This window comes from Rhea americana, unplaced genomic scaffold (genome assembly GCF_003343005.1).
Source record: "Rhea americana isolate MKP2758 unplaced genomic scaffold, rheAme1 scaffold_265, whole genome shotgun sequence".
In the NCBI taxonomy this organism is placed as follows: domain Eukaryota; kingdom Metazoa; phylum Chordata; class Aves; order Rheiformes; family Rheidae; genus Rhea; species Rhea americana.
This window is the reverse complement of record NW_028186385.1, coordinates 1,115,990-1,133,104: the sequence shown is the minus strand read 5'-3', so window position 1 is coordinate 1,133,104 and position 17,115 is coordinate 1,115,990. Positions and strand designations below refer to the sequence as shown.

Here is a 17,115-nt window from a genome sequence, read left to right as displayed (position 1 = left end):
CGCAGAGATCCCAAGCATCATCTCCCATTYGAAAAACAGCTAGGAGAGTCTCTGTTTCTCGCTGTCTTTCTGGTATGTGCTACTTGCTGCATAAGTGGGCATTTTGCTATGGTTGCTGAGTTGCGTGGCAGTTAGAGCAAGGAGAGAGYCCCCATTAAGCAATGAGGACCACACCATCCCCGAGACATACAGCTCTTACCCTTCCCATATGGAATTAGTTTTCAGACAATGACAAATAAATCAATGAGCCTGTAAACTGAAGTTACATTGACGGATCCTTGAAGAAAACGAACCTTGCCAAAGATCATTTCTGTGTCAGTAATTACACTGCTAGTAACAGGATATGTCTGAACTCTAATAATTATCAATGTATCAATAGTTAACATGCTTTTTCAAGTCACAGTTTATTTTCAAGAAATAGCAGTTAAAAAGGAAAGCAAAACTAAAAYTGAACTATACTTCTTCTGTGCTTGAAAGTTTCTGCATCTCTTTACATAAAGAGGCTAGAGGAGAGTTTATAGACAACCATCTCTTTCCAATTTCCTATGAACAGGACAAAATGATATTATGCCAACAGCCATAAACCTTTGGCTGAGTACCTGAATKGTCTGCCCAAAGAAGAGACCATGATTGAAGAAAGATTTGTTTCCTGTCAATGCACACAAAATATTTTGCACAATAAAAAGAAAACAGCAAAATGAAACACAGGTTAATGAATGCTTCAGATCTTTATTGTTGCTGTAGAGTAACTCATACATGGTTAAAACATTCTAATATAATCAGTGAACTTTGAAAACTAAGGCTATTTYGTAGATTTGTTGTATCCTGGTGTTTCTTTTCATACAACATACAAATAAAATCAAGTTATAAAAACAGGGATCTTGTTTAAACAACTGAGATCGATGTAATGCACAGAACTAGGAACTACATTTAGTATGATCAGCACAACACTTCACAGACCAGCCTGGGGCCCTGCAGTTTTGAACACAGGAGAGAAATGTCTCAGTTTGATGTTCTGTTATGACAAACACAGATAATGGGATTTCAACCTTCCCTCTGAGCAAAGAAATCCATGATTCTGATAAGGAAACATTTGATTGAGCAAATGAACAGTATCCTTAGAGGCAAGAAAAACATGTCATTTATCTCCAATAACATAAGCASACCTAACAGAGGTGTAGGTCCAGTAGAACAAGTATCACTGCTAAACATCACAGCTACTGGGACTAGAAGAGAACATGAGCTTTGAGAAGATGTGCTAGTGAGGTGAGACACGTCTTGGTGCTGACATGTGCTCCAGGAAGGATCAGTATGTTTGACTGCTAGAGTACAAGCACCTTTAATCTAACAACACTGAAAACATTTTGAAGTGATTTACCTGACATGTCTTAGTGTAGTTTGAACAAGGAAACAGGATGAATAAGAACAAAACACTCTCCCAAAAATTCTGTATATTAGAACCTTTTGAATAAAAAGYTAGACTTTGACCAAAGAGGAAAAAAAATCACAAAAGATTTTGCCCTAGTTCCTTAATCACTTTTTAAACAAAGCAGCTTCCATATTTGCAGTTCTCTCTTTTTAATTCAGATTTTTCTGTGTTGCATTTCTAATCAAGCTGCAAAATGATGCACACAATCTGAAAAATTACATGTCTCAAAGTTAACASCCTTCCTTGTGAGAGGAGGATTCCTCATTTAACCCGTGTTACCCTGCACTATGGAGATAGACAGTGCATATGTGACATTTAAAGCTGACAAGATTATTATTTCTGTTCTGTCCTGTTCTGAGAGAAGAGGAAGAATTAAAAATTTGCAGAATGCTTACCACATTACAGTATGTTACATGTTTGGCTCCAGCTGGATAGAAAGCCCTTTGTAAGAGTCAATTATTGGCTGTATTTTATTTCACTTTAAGAGCCAACTTGAATCATATACAGACTTAAAATATATTAGAGATTTTTTATTACTTCATGACCAAGATTCACACTGATGCTCCTGATAAATTTTGTTGATATCACAAAGTTCTTTTAAGGTCTGAAAAAAGTATAGCGCGTATTTATGTAAGCAATGTATATTCTGTCCTCTGCAGCCACTTCTCAGGACTACTTTAAGGCTACATGAGTAAGGTGGCCATGGTTACTACTGGTATGAAAGCACAACCATAGTCTGGGACAGATTAGAAGGCTTTTAGATGRCCTTCTTTAAATTCTTTATTTTCTATGAAAGTTACCTGGATGTGCAGGAAACTGAACCAAAGCAGAGTGTTATGCTAAAAAAAAAAAACATGCTATTTACATTTAAGCTGCAACCATACCTTTACTATCACTGAATTAGGTTTAATAATGTCAGCCTAGTGCAGAAAGAACCTCCCTCCWCTCATGACAATAAAACACCAGTTGTCAGTCTTTAGGGACTCAAATACAAATACGAAAAGCACCACTAAGAAACATAATCCTAAATATAAACCTACTTTTATTTATCTTTAAGAAGAGAAGGGATTAAAAAACTAGAGTAAAATAGATGGCTTCAAGTACTTTCTGGGTAATAAAAAATTATACATTATAAGCATAGATTAAAAAATAGCTGTCACCTTGCAAGGGACAGTTAAATAATAGGCTGGTGATTCCTTCAAAAAATGGCCTTTCATCCAAACAAATTAGACAACACGCTCAGTGCTGTAATTTAGAAGMAAGCAGATGCGTCTGCAATGCTGAAACAATTCTTGAGAGATTCATCAKAGTACAGGATACAGTCTATACTCCGCACGCTCACATTTCACGGCACTGCAGCTCAACATCCTGAGTTAGGCCGTCTCAACTGAGCTCAAACGAGCCTCATGCAAGAAAAACATTTAGTAAGTCAGGCAAGTTCTGCAGCAACACAGTTGACCAAGCAGTCTAACATTGAGGCTGAACAACAAATCTGAACTGAAGCATCTCCTAAGTGCTGGTAATGTTTATCCCATTCACTATGTGACCATGAACATTACTTTTATTATTTATGATAGGGAATCTGTTTGCAAAGTGTCTTGTCAGAGTTTAAACCTTCAGACCTTCCRAATGTCATGAAAAGAAGGGAAAGTGTTTTAGGAGGAGCCCAGAAAAGGAAACAAATTGCAAAGGGTTATGGAAAAGGAAGGATGCAATCAGTCAGTCCAGGAGAATATTGCAAAGGGAAGATGTAACTCAATTTGTCTGTGCTGTGATAGCCTGAAACACATTTCTTCTCGTACCTATAAGGAGACGATCATTGCATCAGATTCATTTCAACATGTCTGGCTGACGCACAGAAAAAGCAGTCTTGGTACTTATGTAATGGACACCTGAAATGTCTAAGGAAACACTGTGAAAGCGAAAATAAATGCTTCAAAGAAAAGATATCTTGCCTTCTCCCACAAAATAAAGTTTTCAAACAAATAATGTCTACAAGGAGACCTTTTAAAAATACATTTGTCAGCTATTCAAAGACATCTAGACATTTATTTTTGCTTCTACCAGAAAAAAACATACTAATAAAACAAAAACCAGCCCTCCTCCTCACCTCCCTCTAAATACTAGAGTAGGAACAAGYCTTCCAAAGCTAACAGGAAGATCAGGGTAGTAAAAAAACAGCGAAAAATCAACCCAGCTGCATAGGTCGATGTAAATACTCACTTAAGACTTAAATGGAGGGAGAGCCAGCACAGTTTTCTGTACTACAGCACAAGACAGCAAGGCTTAGAAATCCTTCTAATTTCTGATTTACTGAGACAGAACAGGTTGAATAATAGTGAGTGCAGTAGTGTTTGGGAAAGCTTATGGGAAAGTATTTAAAGTTAAATTCGAACATCTGAAATAGCAAAAAAGGAATGGAACAACTACTGTCAAACCACCATTCCCAGCTTTTCAAGTCTGGTACTCACTTTATGACAATGTGATTTTACAGAAATAGTTTTATCTGTCTCTTGTAGATGCACAGTTTGGATTTTTACATTAAAGTTCAGTGCATATCACATTTATTAACATCTTTATGATTGTTCGATAATCCAGCATTTTCTTTTCATAATTACAGCAAAATGCAGTTACTAGCTGCTTGCAAGAGCAATGTTGAAATTACATTCAGAGATAAAAACTATCATTTTCATGTGTAACAGTAACTACTGTTTTCCTTTCACAGAATTAAGTGCAAATGTCTAACAAATAATGGCAATAGTAAGAAAAGACAATTCACATGCAAAAAATCTTCTCCATTTACAAAGTCTGCAATAAATCTCAAAAACATCCATTTTACCCTTTCTTTACCCAAGAACTAGGTGGTTTTTATTTTTGTGTCATGTATTTGCTGTTGCTTTTTAAAATATTGATGACATGCAAGCTCAATTAGTTCCAGCCCACCAAATATTTTTTGCTGCACGACAAAAAAGACAATCATGGCTGCAAAATACCATCGTACAAAGCTGTACATGTACAGCAGTACAAACATACTCAGTGTGAACACTGTCCAGTACAGGAGCGAGATGCACTTAACCACTAGGACCCTGAGCTCGGATTTGCATGGCGGAATAATGCTTTGCCCAGCRGCATCAAAGCACTTTGCGCCTTCGTAGAACTGCCGGAGTCTCTCCTCTTTCTCTTCCCAACGCTTCTGGCACCAAAGCTGCAGCTCCTCCTTAGAAGTGGGCACCGTCTCTATTGGATATCTCTGGACGTGAAAGTGAATCTCCTTTGGGAAGTTTCCATTCAAAAGGTGCTTCTCTGTTTGAGGAATGTTTTGCGGGTATGCCACAGTTATGTCATGGATAGCATCAAGATTATTACCTAGAAGAAATATTTTTGAGAATAAGATCAACACAGACCATGCAATGGTCAGAAACACTAATTAGCTTCAAGGAATGAATGAAACCGTGGTGGAAATCCCAAAGGCATGTCAGCTAAGTACAGTATACTTTCTCTTCTAGAATCCAAAGGCTGAGAAATCAAACATTCCCCTATCATTATCTATTCTAAATATAAGCAAAAATTTTTAGAAACAAAATGACATTCATTTGCACAAACTAAAGCACATCCACCACATAATGAGTAAGTGAATAATATTGACTTTGAAGGAGAAAAGATGCACGTCTGGTCTTGGAAAAAAAAGGAGTATGTGATACTAATCTTCTTTCATACTTTTAAAAAAACATTAATCCCTGCACTGCCAGCTGAAATCACTTTTAACTTGTCAAATACAACTTAGTGTATGTGCCTGTGAACAATGAAAAAAGATTCAGTTTGAAATTTGACTTGGAGCAAGCAACATACACAATCCTAACTTACCGAAAATTGGGAAAACATACATGAAAAATACCACAAGTTAAATATCAGGAGTTCATGAATCTAGAGTATCTCATAGAGGATAAGGAATATCTCTGTAGCTTACTGGCTTTGCAGAATACTCCAACTGAAACAATTTCTTTAAATCTGATCACTCAGTACTCTACTGAGTTAAACTGCTGTACACTGCATTACAGTTCTGGTAAATACAAAGCATACTAAAAATGAGAGAGAAGCCAAGCTTCCAATGAACTGAGTATAGTTAGCTATTTGGTTAGAGTGAGTACAGTTAGCTGTTTCAAAAGCAATTGCAAACTAGAAATTATAAGAAATACTGTTAAAAAAAAAATCTTTACTCTTCATTGACACACCTGATCGAGCCAACACACTGGAAAGGATGTCAGTAGTGCTGAAGTGGGATTTGCTATTGCATCTTTGTACAAAGTTTACGTAGATGCACTTTCTAAATTCCCTCTTTATCCTCTAGCTCTGACTAGACAAGAGTCTCTTTAAATTTCATAAAGTAAATTTTGCTAGTGTAAAAATAGGTGCATCGTGCACTGGATGTTGCATAACTGTTAAGTTCTGCCAGCAGTCATTTATCCTGTGTTGCTGTTTTTATTTTGCTTGTCTCAGAGCAAAACAGAATTGGAGACTAAATGCTGTCTACAGTCACAGCGATTGAAGACTTTTGTTCTCATAGACAGTGTCACTTTTTGCAGAGACAATAACAACCTCCTCGTTAGTCCTCCTCCCCCTTTTCATTTGCTCCTCTTCCCCCAAATTTCTGCCTTCCTCATAGCTCTAAAAATGCCAGAAACAGAATATAAAGTGTTACTTTAAAAGGCCAGTGTTCAAAATGATGCATCTAAAGTTCAAAAACCACAAGAGGGGGGAAAATCCTCTTCGGCTCTCTAGACTATTTTACAAATGCACTGTCTTAAATGATCTCTCTTAGAAAGTTTTGTGGCAGATTACATTCACTTTTAAAAAACTGTATCTGGCTCCTAGCATGCTTACCAAAACAAAACTCTATACTCCATTTTTTGTCCAGCTACAGGATCAYATCCTACCTAGGCAGAGAACCACTGTCCTCTGCCTAGATAAAACCTTTCAAGTCTCTGTTCAAGAGATGCCAAAATTGAATGCATCTTGGTAACCAGCCTTTACAAAAGGAAACAACAGCCGGTCTGCTTCATCTTTGTGCAAAGCATGTCCTTCTTCTTTCAGACGTCTGGAATCTCTCCTTCCCCTGCTCCACTTACACCATCAAAAGGATTATCATCAGTATACAGGATATTCCCTCTCCCCCCCCCTCAACTTCCTGGCACAGCTAGGGGAAGGGCTCCTGCATGTACCTCGAAGAGAGATCCAGCTCTTAAACTCTGTTTTCCTTCTGATCCTCCATAGCTCCCCAAGTCCACAGGAACACAAAAACCTACCCACTTTTAGCTCAGAAGAGAGGCCAGAGAAGTTCAGTCTTTGTGAGATTCTTGCATGGAAAAAAAAGAAAAGAGCTTTGGGCTGCACAACTTTCTCATCCATCTTGCAGTCCTTTCTGCCTTTGCAGCTAAACCGTCTATTTGCCATTACTCCAAGGAACATGCAAATGTTCTTGGAAATAAGACTTTACACAAAATGTTCCACACTCACTATGACAACTGTTTGAGGGCTAAACAGCTTATTATACTATGCTGTGTGCTAGGTGACTCTGATATGAATGCATTTACTCTTATGTCCTACCAATGCCCACTCTATTTCTTTCGTCAAGAGGTTGTCAAATAACTGGGAAACAAGGTTARTTTTCCTATTATTTTTAAATATTTTTAAGTCTCCTTGACCATGTTTTCTTTCCTTGCTTGAAAACTTGATTGGGATTTGTCTAGGATATATGGATGCCCCTGGCTTAGAAATCTCTATTACACATATACTGGCATACAGACCACAGGCAATAAAATCAGATACAAATTTTTTGACCACGTACAAGTTACTGGTAGAGGGCTTGCACAGTAAATACAGTTGCCAGACACACTACAGGAGTCTTATGATCTAAGTATCTTGCAAAAGACTATACAAGTGCAACAAATGTGGCATACTGAAGATAAACAGTACTCACTGCAAACACACAGTGGGTTAGATCCCCTCAGCAAGCATATATATTTCAGTCTGGGAATTCCTGATCAGAAATAGGAAGCTTCTGCTCTTTATCTTGACAGACACCTTCCAGGAAGGCTTCACTCCTGACTGTAAAGGCCTAGAGTAAGTTAGGGTTTTTAAATTGGTTATCAAGAGCAAAGCTCAAAAAGCTGTGTATGGAAGGGTGGATTTTACTGTTTCTGCATCACACATGGGGAAATTGAGGTAACGGATGATTATGTGACCCATTCAGCATGGCCAGCTTGAAGCAGTATCTCCTAACTCACAGCTGCAAGGTTTATCGATTAAAGTATATTTTACACAAGAAGAAATGGCAGTTACTTCAAAGGTTTGTTTAGCATATCTAAAAGCACAGAAACATCMGAAAGAGAGAAGACCAGAATACCAGGTTTCATATGCAAGAGGATTAGAACCATTTGCAATAGGTCCCTTGTCTGGGTCATACATATTTAAACACTCCACACAAATGGCAGCCTGAAGCTTTAATTCCCTGGCAAGCAAGCATGAGGGAAGGACCAGCTTCAATCAGTTTTCTACGGCTGCTGAAAGAAGTGTGTCCCTACTATCGTTATGTGCAGTAAGCTGCTGGATCAACACTGCAAACTCATACAAAAAGGTTCTACACATTCTCTGCTGATTTGTTAAYGCTATTTTTTAATACGAAGAGGGTCAACACATCACTGCTAAATGTGCTACAAGTGAATCTCCTAAAAAAACAGCAAATAAAAAACAAACGAACACCCCCCCCCCCCCAACTTACTGCTGCAGATGAAATTAGACCATTCCTGAAGTGGGATGAAACACTCTTTGTCTGAGTATAATCTGCTTCTCAAGAAAATTTTAACCTTAGCTTGACTATCATTACTGTCTCTGTCTCACTCCGAAGTAAAGCTCACTCTCTGTGCAGTCTGGACACCTCGCACAGTACCTGTTTCTGTATCAATTGTGAAGTGTAGGCCAACCAGCAAAACGAAGCGACCCCAGGTTGAGATGCTGGGAGAAGACCAAGGGAGTGAAGAGTGGGCAGGCAGCATGCTCGGAGCAATGAGAATGAAGGATGACACCAACCAGAAAGAGGAAAACACACTAGGTAAGAACACTTGGCTCACCGTAAAGAGTTTCCCAAAGAAAAGCTGATTAGCCATGTGAAGTAAAAAAAAAAAAAAAAAGATCACTAGGAGCACTTGAATTTAATTTGCATAAATCTCTCTCCAAAAGAACACCCACAACACACATCCCTATTTGTAGGGAGGGATTGGGCAAGAGGAAATTAGCAGAACCCCACTGATGGGGAACTCCGTAAAGCCACTGCCTAATAGTACGCCTGGGACTGCAAGTAGGCTTAGTCAGGAAACAACCAATTTTAAAGTTCTTTTCCCCATCTCTGCTTAAAACACCTGCTTTTGCACATTTTAAGAAGAATTTTCCCCAAGGAAAGTCTCATCACTCTACTTCTCTRTTGGGTCAATAATCAAGCAAAGTAGGTGTGTTTGCCTGCAGTTCAGAGAAGCTGTCTAGGGACAAACTGCTTTTTGAAAACCRTTTAGAGACCACAGCAGGACTTTCTTCATCCTACATGTTTTCACAACCCATTGTAGAAGGAATGAAAGAAAGAGGAAATCAAATAATGTTCACAATTTTGCATTTAGAATCTAATTAAACTAAGAAACCTCTATTAAGGCAAAAAAGTCATGCCAGTAGCCCAGCTATTCAGGACAAAGACATCACTTCAGTAGCTTTATAYTCTCATGACTTTCTTAATGCAGTAGTAGAACTACACCTCCTTCGCACTTACAAACAATATTCTGCCCTACACTATACAGAAAAAGGCACCTCAGAAAATGAACACTGTACGACAGTGCTGAGGAATGATTATAAAGCTTTTTTGCAATTACTGTTACACAGCTATAAACACAGGGTAGATGATTAATACAAGCTGCAGTCTCCATTTTGGGATGACCAAACACCTCAAAGGCACTTTTCCTCATCTAAACTTCCTGTGTTCCAGTCAAAGTTATTTATATTTCAGGATCTGTTAATACATGACATTACTTCAGGTAATCACAATGCATAGCTGGTTGTTTTGGACACTGCACTCATAGAGCAAGCAATTCTTACCAGGCTCACAGCCAAAATAACAGCACCAGCACAGAAACATGCCTTGGATGTCCCTCCCACCCTGGCCATGGGGCTGGTGGCTTCCCTGTGACAGCTCCACAAGGGTTGGGGTCGGGGCTCCGTCTCTCTGACAGGGTTTTTGGGGTCCCTCTGGCCTGCCACCATGCCTCTGTGCTCCTCGGCACATGTGCAAACAAGCCTTTTACTACACAACTGAGTGTTACAAAACCTTACGATCGAGAGGCTCTTACTAGGTTCAAAATGAAGATATCATAGTTAGACTGAAAATTACTTTTAATTGTGTACATTAAATAATAGAATGTCATTATAATTTTAGGGGGAAAATAGCTTGAACATGAAAGGCAGGATTAAAATAGTTTAAGCTTTTTTAAAAATAGATTTGCAAAGAGAACATTGCAAGCCAGTTGCAATTGTTGAAACCTCTAGAAGCAACGTCAGCCCCAGAGCAACGTGGGCTAACTGGGCTGTTTCTACAGCCTCCCCTCCGCGCCGGGAGCTGCAGCACTGCTCATCCTTCAGGTGAGGAACAAGGACACTTCCTTGCTAGCAGGTGGGACTGAACAACGCTGAGCAGCTGACCGCAAGACATGAGGATCCACACAAGTAGTGACTSGAGAGTCAAAATGATGAYCCTGAGCACAAGCTTTTAAGGCCAAAATGACCATCAGTGAGCCAAAAAACRAGAACAGGCCCCAGGTAAACCCATSYAATGGAAGTGTTCAGACTCCCAGCAGTCTGCGGTGTGAGTGGGCACCTGAGTCTCTCCTCATGCATTAGCAGAATTGCAATGGCAGCTTTTATCCATTTCCCTCCCTAGTGAGGAGTATTGCAGCCGTAATTTGTCCTGCTTTACTTACTATTGACACCACTTTAAATCATACAGGGACTATACAGGCTCTTCCCCTGCATGGGTCCAGCAGAGAAGATACTATCCATAACCGCAGTACATTACAGAATGGTGAGCCTAATGGGGCTTAATAAAATACGCACAATAACCTTGAAATAAGCTGTTCTGTGGAACYAGTAACTGTGGCCTTTTTCTCTTCCACCGCCACCACACTATAACTACATCTCCTTCCTTCTACAAAGCACTATGCATACCCCTCCATCATACAACTCCAGCTTCTTCATACCTTCCTAGGCTTCCATAAAACACCACCTGTAGCTCCTCTAATCCCCCTAAAAATCCTCATCTTTAATGTATACTTCCTAAGGAAGTAAGGCAGCTTAGCATTTCTGTAAATAAAATGATCAGCATCACAATCAAATCAGAGATGGAAACTAGTTTAGCAAAACTAGTTATGTTTCACAATATCTGATTATTGTAYGTTAGCTTTGAGAGAAGGATGCATTTGGGGGCATTAAAACAAAAGCCATCTAAAACTGCTTACTGGGAAATATTACTGTCTTGACTCCTGAGAAAAGATGTAAGTCGTTTTTCTTTGAGAATAGTATCAGAAAGGAGCAGCATCAAGATTTACAGCCCCTCCGGGGAAGCATCATTCTTGTGAAGATTTAAAACTCCAGGCAACCCTCTTTAAAGTGATAGTGTCAGCCAGGGTTAATCTAAATCACTCTCAATAGTTATTGGAAATCTTTTTCGGGTAAGTGTAGCAATCAAATAAGCAAACAAAAAATGCTAGCCTTGATTAACAGCAAACAGCAATCCTGCATATCAACTCTCTAGCTGTGCAGCTTTCCGCTGGCACTGTGATACAAGGAGACACGAAAATGTTTTACCTGCTGACATGAAGGAGTTAAAGAAATAACACCTCTTCTCCTCAGCGCTGGAAGCCTCAGGGAKGGAAAGTGCTGGTTACTTTTTGCACTGCAGAAGGAAGCACCTGCGTTCTAGGTACTATACATGTGAATAAAGCACTACCAGAAATGGCTATGATGTACTTCCAGCCTGGCTGGTAAAAGAACTAGAGATATAAAGACTTCCTCATAGCTATCAGCATATGTTACTTGTGCTTAATTCTTTTGTTAAATACATGCAAATCACACAGGTTTTCAGTCCGATGTCACAACTTAATGTGTAAAACAATACCTCTAATGAAAGTTAGGGGGAAAGGCAGATCTGCTTTGACTTTGAAATCTACTGTAAATACCTCATTTAATTGCTTTAAGGCCAGAAGGGACTGTTATATTCCTCTAATCTTATCTCCTGATTAACACAGGCCACAGGAACTTAAGCAGAATGTTTTTATTTTTGCCATGGGATAGTCTAAGACACAGATATTCCATGTTGTCTTAAAGCCTTTAAGAAGAGAGAGGCAATTTTTCTAATTAATTATCCTGGGGGTGGAGGGAAGCAAGGGAAAGAGAAAAGCAGTACCTTACCTCTATACTAAACGTATCTAGTTACGTMTTCCAACCTCTCTTTCCTGCTATAGCTCTGCTAAATAAAAAATCTGTTTGTAGCCATGTAAATAAGTGTAGGCCTCATCTACCAATCTCTTACATTGCTCTTTAATAAACTAGACATGCTGAGCTTCTTAAATCTCAATATTTTTTAAAAGCTCAAATCCCTCTTCCAGGTCTCTGAATCTTTTCAAATATTTCAACCCGCTTTTCAAAGTGTGGGTACTGGAACCAGACAGAATTCTCCAAAGTGGCCTCCTTAGGTCCGCACACCAAGAATTAATCCTAACTCCCATTTGTTATTTTTCCCTGTGTACCCAAAGACTATGTCCTTTCTTGCAGCTACAGCATTGCTTTGGGACTTGATTTTCCATCCTGTTTATTGACTATTACAAAGTCCTTTGCAGTATCCTGGAGGGAAGTGGAGTCAGCAACCTACCATTAGAGTGCCGAAGATGATACGTGGTAGGGTTCGAAGTGACAGGGCTGAGAAGCAAAAGCCACAGTGAACCTTGGCGTKTGCTCCTCCACGCTCCGACGGGGCCATTGCCTCACACTGGCATGAGAAGCTGCTTGAACAGTAACGGGGACCTGACAGGTTTCTCTCTGGTTTCTGTGGAATTTCTACCAGGAAAGACAAATACCATCTGGCACACGATCCTTGAAAGTCTGGTGACCCTGGACTTGAGGTAAGGGCATGCAAAGAGGCTATGTCAGGGTTTTTCCACTCTCACCTATCCCAGAACCYGAGATTCTCATATGCCCATCTGGTGTTTGCTAATCAGCTTTACATCTGTTGTTTTAACACATCTCTCCGCTCACCTTCTCCATAATTCAAAAGATAAGGAACAGTACAGTTCAGCAAATGGTAATTTACCCAGATTTCTCACTTTTATTTTATTAGCATCATTACACTAAACTTATAATGTCAATAAGGACTAATTAACTTAACTACCTCTTACATATTTTGTGATTTTTTTTCTAAGCCTACCAATGCTACTATAAATGGCAGGAATAGATCTCTCTCTTTTCTTTTTGAATGTGAGAGATGCTGTCGTCTTTTCTCCAACAAATTCCTTCCTTCCTTCTTTCAAAACCAAATCAAAACTAACACAAGAGGGAAGACATGTTATAATTCAGTTATAACATGAACACTCAGTCCTATGGGAAGACTAGGGAAAGATAAGGGTGGATCAAAAAGTGTAATAACCTGGTCTGCAAAAGAAAAGATTCATCAAGCACTAAACTAAGTCTTAGCTCAAGGATTAAACTGTACAAAAATGCTTAGGCACATGTCAAGCTGAAGTGAAGTACAGAAGACTTAGCTCTTTCAGCTGTAGGCATAGTTTGCTAAGCTACTCTTTACAGGAGAAATACAAGTATAGGTCGTGGTCCTGGATTTCACACTGTTTCACACTTTTCAAACTATTAATGTTTTAAAAAACTCAACTCTATCTTTCCATTTCCCCAGACCTGGGCCCTCTGACTTTTATCATAGTCTTCGTTAGCTTGCCTAAAATGCTGTGCCCTGCTCGTGGGTAATGGTGTAAACACAAAATGACTAAAGACTTTAGGCATCAAGTTTGCTATCTATGTTCAAGGACGGTWTCTCTGAGCAAATGAGGGAAAGGTGTCCAGCGAAGAGTGGGGATCCAGCTGTGATGGGGAACATGTTGGCACAGCGGCTGCATTTACAAGACTGCCAAACAGCAGYTGCCCTTCCATCTTCTCTCCCGTACTCTGAAGGGTTATTTTATGAAACTGCAAAGCAAAAGCTGATCGAGCTAAAAATAAAATACAAACTATGTGGAGAGGAGGGAGTGAAGGGATAAAAGGGTTGGAATAACAAGTTATTTTCAGTTGTTAGGGATGACCAGGCATAACTGACTCACCACTCTTTACTCTATCATTCCTGAACTATATTTACCAAACCCAGATAATAAAAATACCCATGTTTATTCCTCCCCACACACAGTTACTCTCTTCTAGTCTCCCATACTGCATGGGATTACACATATGCAATTTGTTTTTCACAGGTATGTTACATTAGGAAGGAGAGAACAGGTTATTTCAAAACTTCTAGTATACTACTACTTATTTGCACAAAAATTTATATTTCATGTAATAGACTTTGCCCCAGTGTTATGCATCTCTCCAGCCCCAATATGCTTTAATACAAATTTCTAGCAAATAGCCAATAAATTCATATTATGCTTAAAAGAAAAATAATTTACTTTACTGCAGTGAAAATCTTTTAAAAAAAACATCACAGATAGTCTACTTTGCCTTTACAAGACACATTTGTAGAAAAGCAAAYGTACATAAATTAGGAAACTGCTGAATTTAAAGAAAGTTTAACTAGTCATTCAAGTATTTCTGGAAAGCCAAATACCATGACAGCTACGCAAAAATAAGATATTGGCTAGTCTTAAAAAGAAGTTAAAACATAAGTATTTTATATATATAAAATATGTATATAACGCATGTACACTTAGGCTTATTCATATCTTCTAATRTAACAGCCTATCAATCTTATTCTTCAGTTATTTGATGACATTGAAATCACTGGGAATCTGAGAAAGAAGTAATCTACCTATGTACACTTCTTTGCTCTCTGACTGGACCTACAATATCRCGTCTGGATGGAATTAAGCACAAATCTCTAGAATTTTTTTAAAAATGTGGTTCTTAGAGGTAATCCATTTTGGCTACAATTCAGCTATTGCATCTGAAATTTCCACACTCAGTTCTGACTGATCTCACTGAATTAACAGTAAATCAAAACACTGCAACAGTTCACATATACCACTGGTGTACCAATTATGTTCAGAATTGCAGTGTGTTACTGGTGGATAATCAATGCAACTGGCTTGAAATTTGGAATTTCTGGAAAATAAAAATGTTCCTTTTTAAGGATGTCAGTAGTAGTAGTACGTATGAACTGTCATGTTGTAGCACAAAAGCATATGTTAGCTTTCAGCATTTCAGTTAAAATATAAACATTAAATGGGCTAGCGTTTCCAGTTTCCCTGTCTGCTCCATCAGATGTTATTTATTTCCCCCAATTCTTTAAAACCAATGTTTATACTTGTTTCAAACACAGATATTTTTATAGTTCTAGGATTCACCAGGAGACAGGGTAGGAATTTTCTGATCATTTTAAATGAAGGAACAATTAGGGCCTACCCCATCCCCAGACAGACCTTGCAACTTATTCTGAGTTTTGTCTTTTGTGAAGGTACCACAAAACTAGTGAGGCAGGCTCTAAGGAGTACAGAAAAATAATTCACCACAGATATTCAGAAGAAACAGTTGTAGCAGTTCTTGCTACACTAACCAAAGAGTGTCTGATCTTTTCAGAAAGGCAATGGAGTTTTAATTTTTCATYGTGCCCCTGGTTAATGTCAATGTAAGGCTGTTGGTAAGAGTAACATAGCACCACCTAACACAATACTGCAATAGTAGCAATAAGTAAATAAACAACGATAGATCAAATTTTTTTATTTTTGGCTTCCAGTGCATTACATCTATTCTCTTCTGAAATGCAGATACAAAGCACAGCTTACTTTCCTTCCCTTACTCTATTTCTCTCTTTTTCTTTTCTTGTTATGGTTCCAAACAAGTAACCTTTGGTTAATTCAGCGCAGTTTGCTATTTATTCTTATCACTACCCAAAGTTAACCACTAGAGAGTACTCTTTAGCTGCTTAGTGAGACCTTACTCTACCCTCTTTGAACTGTCCCAAACATCAGTCATGATTAGCATGGCCTTCAGTAGCAGTCCAGAATTAGTAGCAAACTTCCATGTCTCACAATACTATAAGATAGGCTAGATGATATATTCTGTACCATTAAATTTGGGACACATGAGAAGAAAAGAGAAAATGTATTCAGACTTAGGGAGATGTAGTATTAAAAATATTGCCCATACCAAACCAAAATACTAGATGAAAATGTAGCCTGCAACAAAAATAGAATATAAACCAGATGTTGAAAAAACACCTGCTAGCAGCCACCTCAAATATTTGGATTGAGTGCTTCCACATACATCCAGAGCCAATCTCTTATACTTCATGCCTCACTGATTTGTTCTATTGCCATTCTTGGTCACAGCGGTTTGTTTTCATTTCAGTGTACAAAGCAAGAGGAATGCAGAACAGCACCAGCAGTCTGACAAGAAGGCATAATTTCAGCATGCAGAAGACTGTTAGACTTGAACTTCTCTCTGATTAATATATATACTAAAGCCACGTTATCCTCTTTCCCCAACTTTTTTTTTTTTTTTTTTTTTTTTAATGTAGGACATTGATTTCGTTTCTGAAAACATTTCATACTCTTCTATTAGAAGAGACTCTGGACAGAAATGCCTTGTTTATTATCTGAATTCACAGCTGAAGTATATTTACATATAAACAAGCTCATCTATATGTCTCACTGAGCATAGTAAGTTTTGTGCAGAGAAGCACTTGAGTTTCAGTTAACCAACTGGCAAAGCTCTCATCTTGAATTAGCCAAAAAAACAGAGCCATTAATATAGCTTAATATTTATTTTTTTAATCTCTCCAGATGTAATTTAACTATTTAATATTCAGCGCTAATACTACCAATCCCTGAATTTCTGCCTTTTTTTCTTCAGCTGACTGGCTACATAAATCATAGAGCTACCTGATACGAGAGCATACAGCATTGGAAATAACAGGCATTCAGATCTGTGATTAGATGCTCTGAGATACGAACTTATTGTTCCCAGTCTCCTGATGCTAAAACAGTTTCCACCAGACCATGATACACAAGTGGACAAATCTTATTAAATTTAATCAGCCCAGTACTTGGGGGAGCCATATTAATCAGAAAGGGATTTAATGAAAAGCCTCAACTCCAATGAATACTCTTTAATTACGAGTGACTAATACTTATCCACAAAGAGGAATTTGTTTCAGGATTAGTCTGAGGCCTGGAAGAAGCCAAAGACATCAATTTAATAATGGAATGCCTAATTAAAGTATAATGGAATCCTAATTGTGATATACTGCTTGGTAGCGCACATGATTTATTTAGAACAATTGCTTTTCATTGGGCTCATTAGGGAAAGTTAAACGAAACACAATAGTAGAAAAGAGAAGGGGAAAACAGACAGACTGGAACTTCCAAGATGATTATAATCAG

The 17,115-nt window shown here is 38.4% G+C and overlaps 1 protein-coding gene across 14 annotated transcripts in view; it reads right to left on the bottom strand.

The window, feature by feature from the left end:
- Positions 1–709: 709 nt before the first annotated feature.
- Positions 710–17,115, bottom strand: part of LCLAT1 (lysocardiolipin acyltransferase 1) — a 176,641-nt gene continuing 160,235 nt past the window's right edge. For all 14 annotated transcript variants that reach the window (XM_085307852.1, XM_085307841.1, XM_085307844.1 and 11 more), the window contains one exon: positions 710–4,795. In XM_085307852.1, the coding sequence (XP_085163978.1) occupies positions 4,287–4,795 (509 nt within the window). In that variant the 3' untranslated portion in view covers positions 710–4,286. The remainder of the gene's footprint in view (positions 4,796–17,115) is intronic.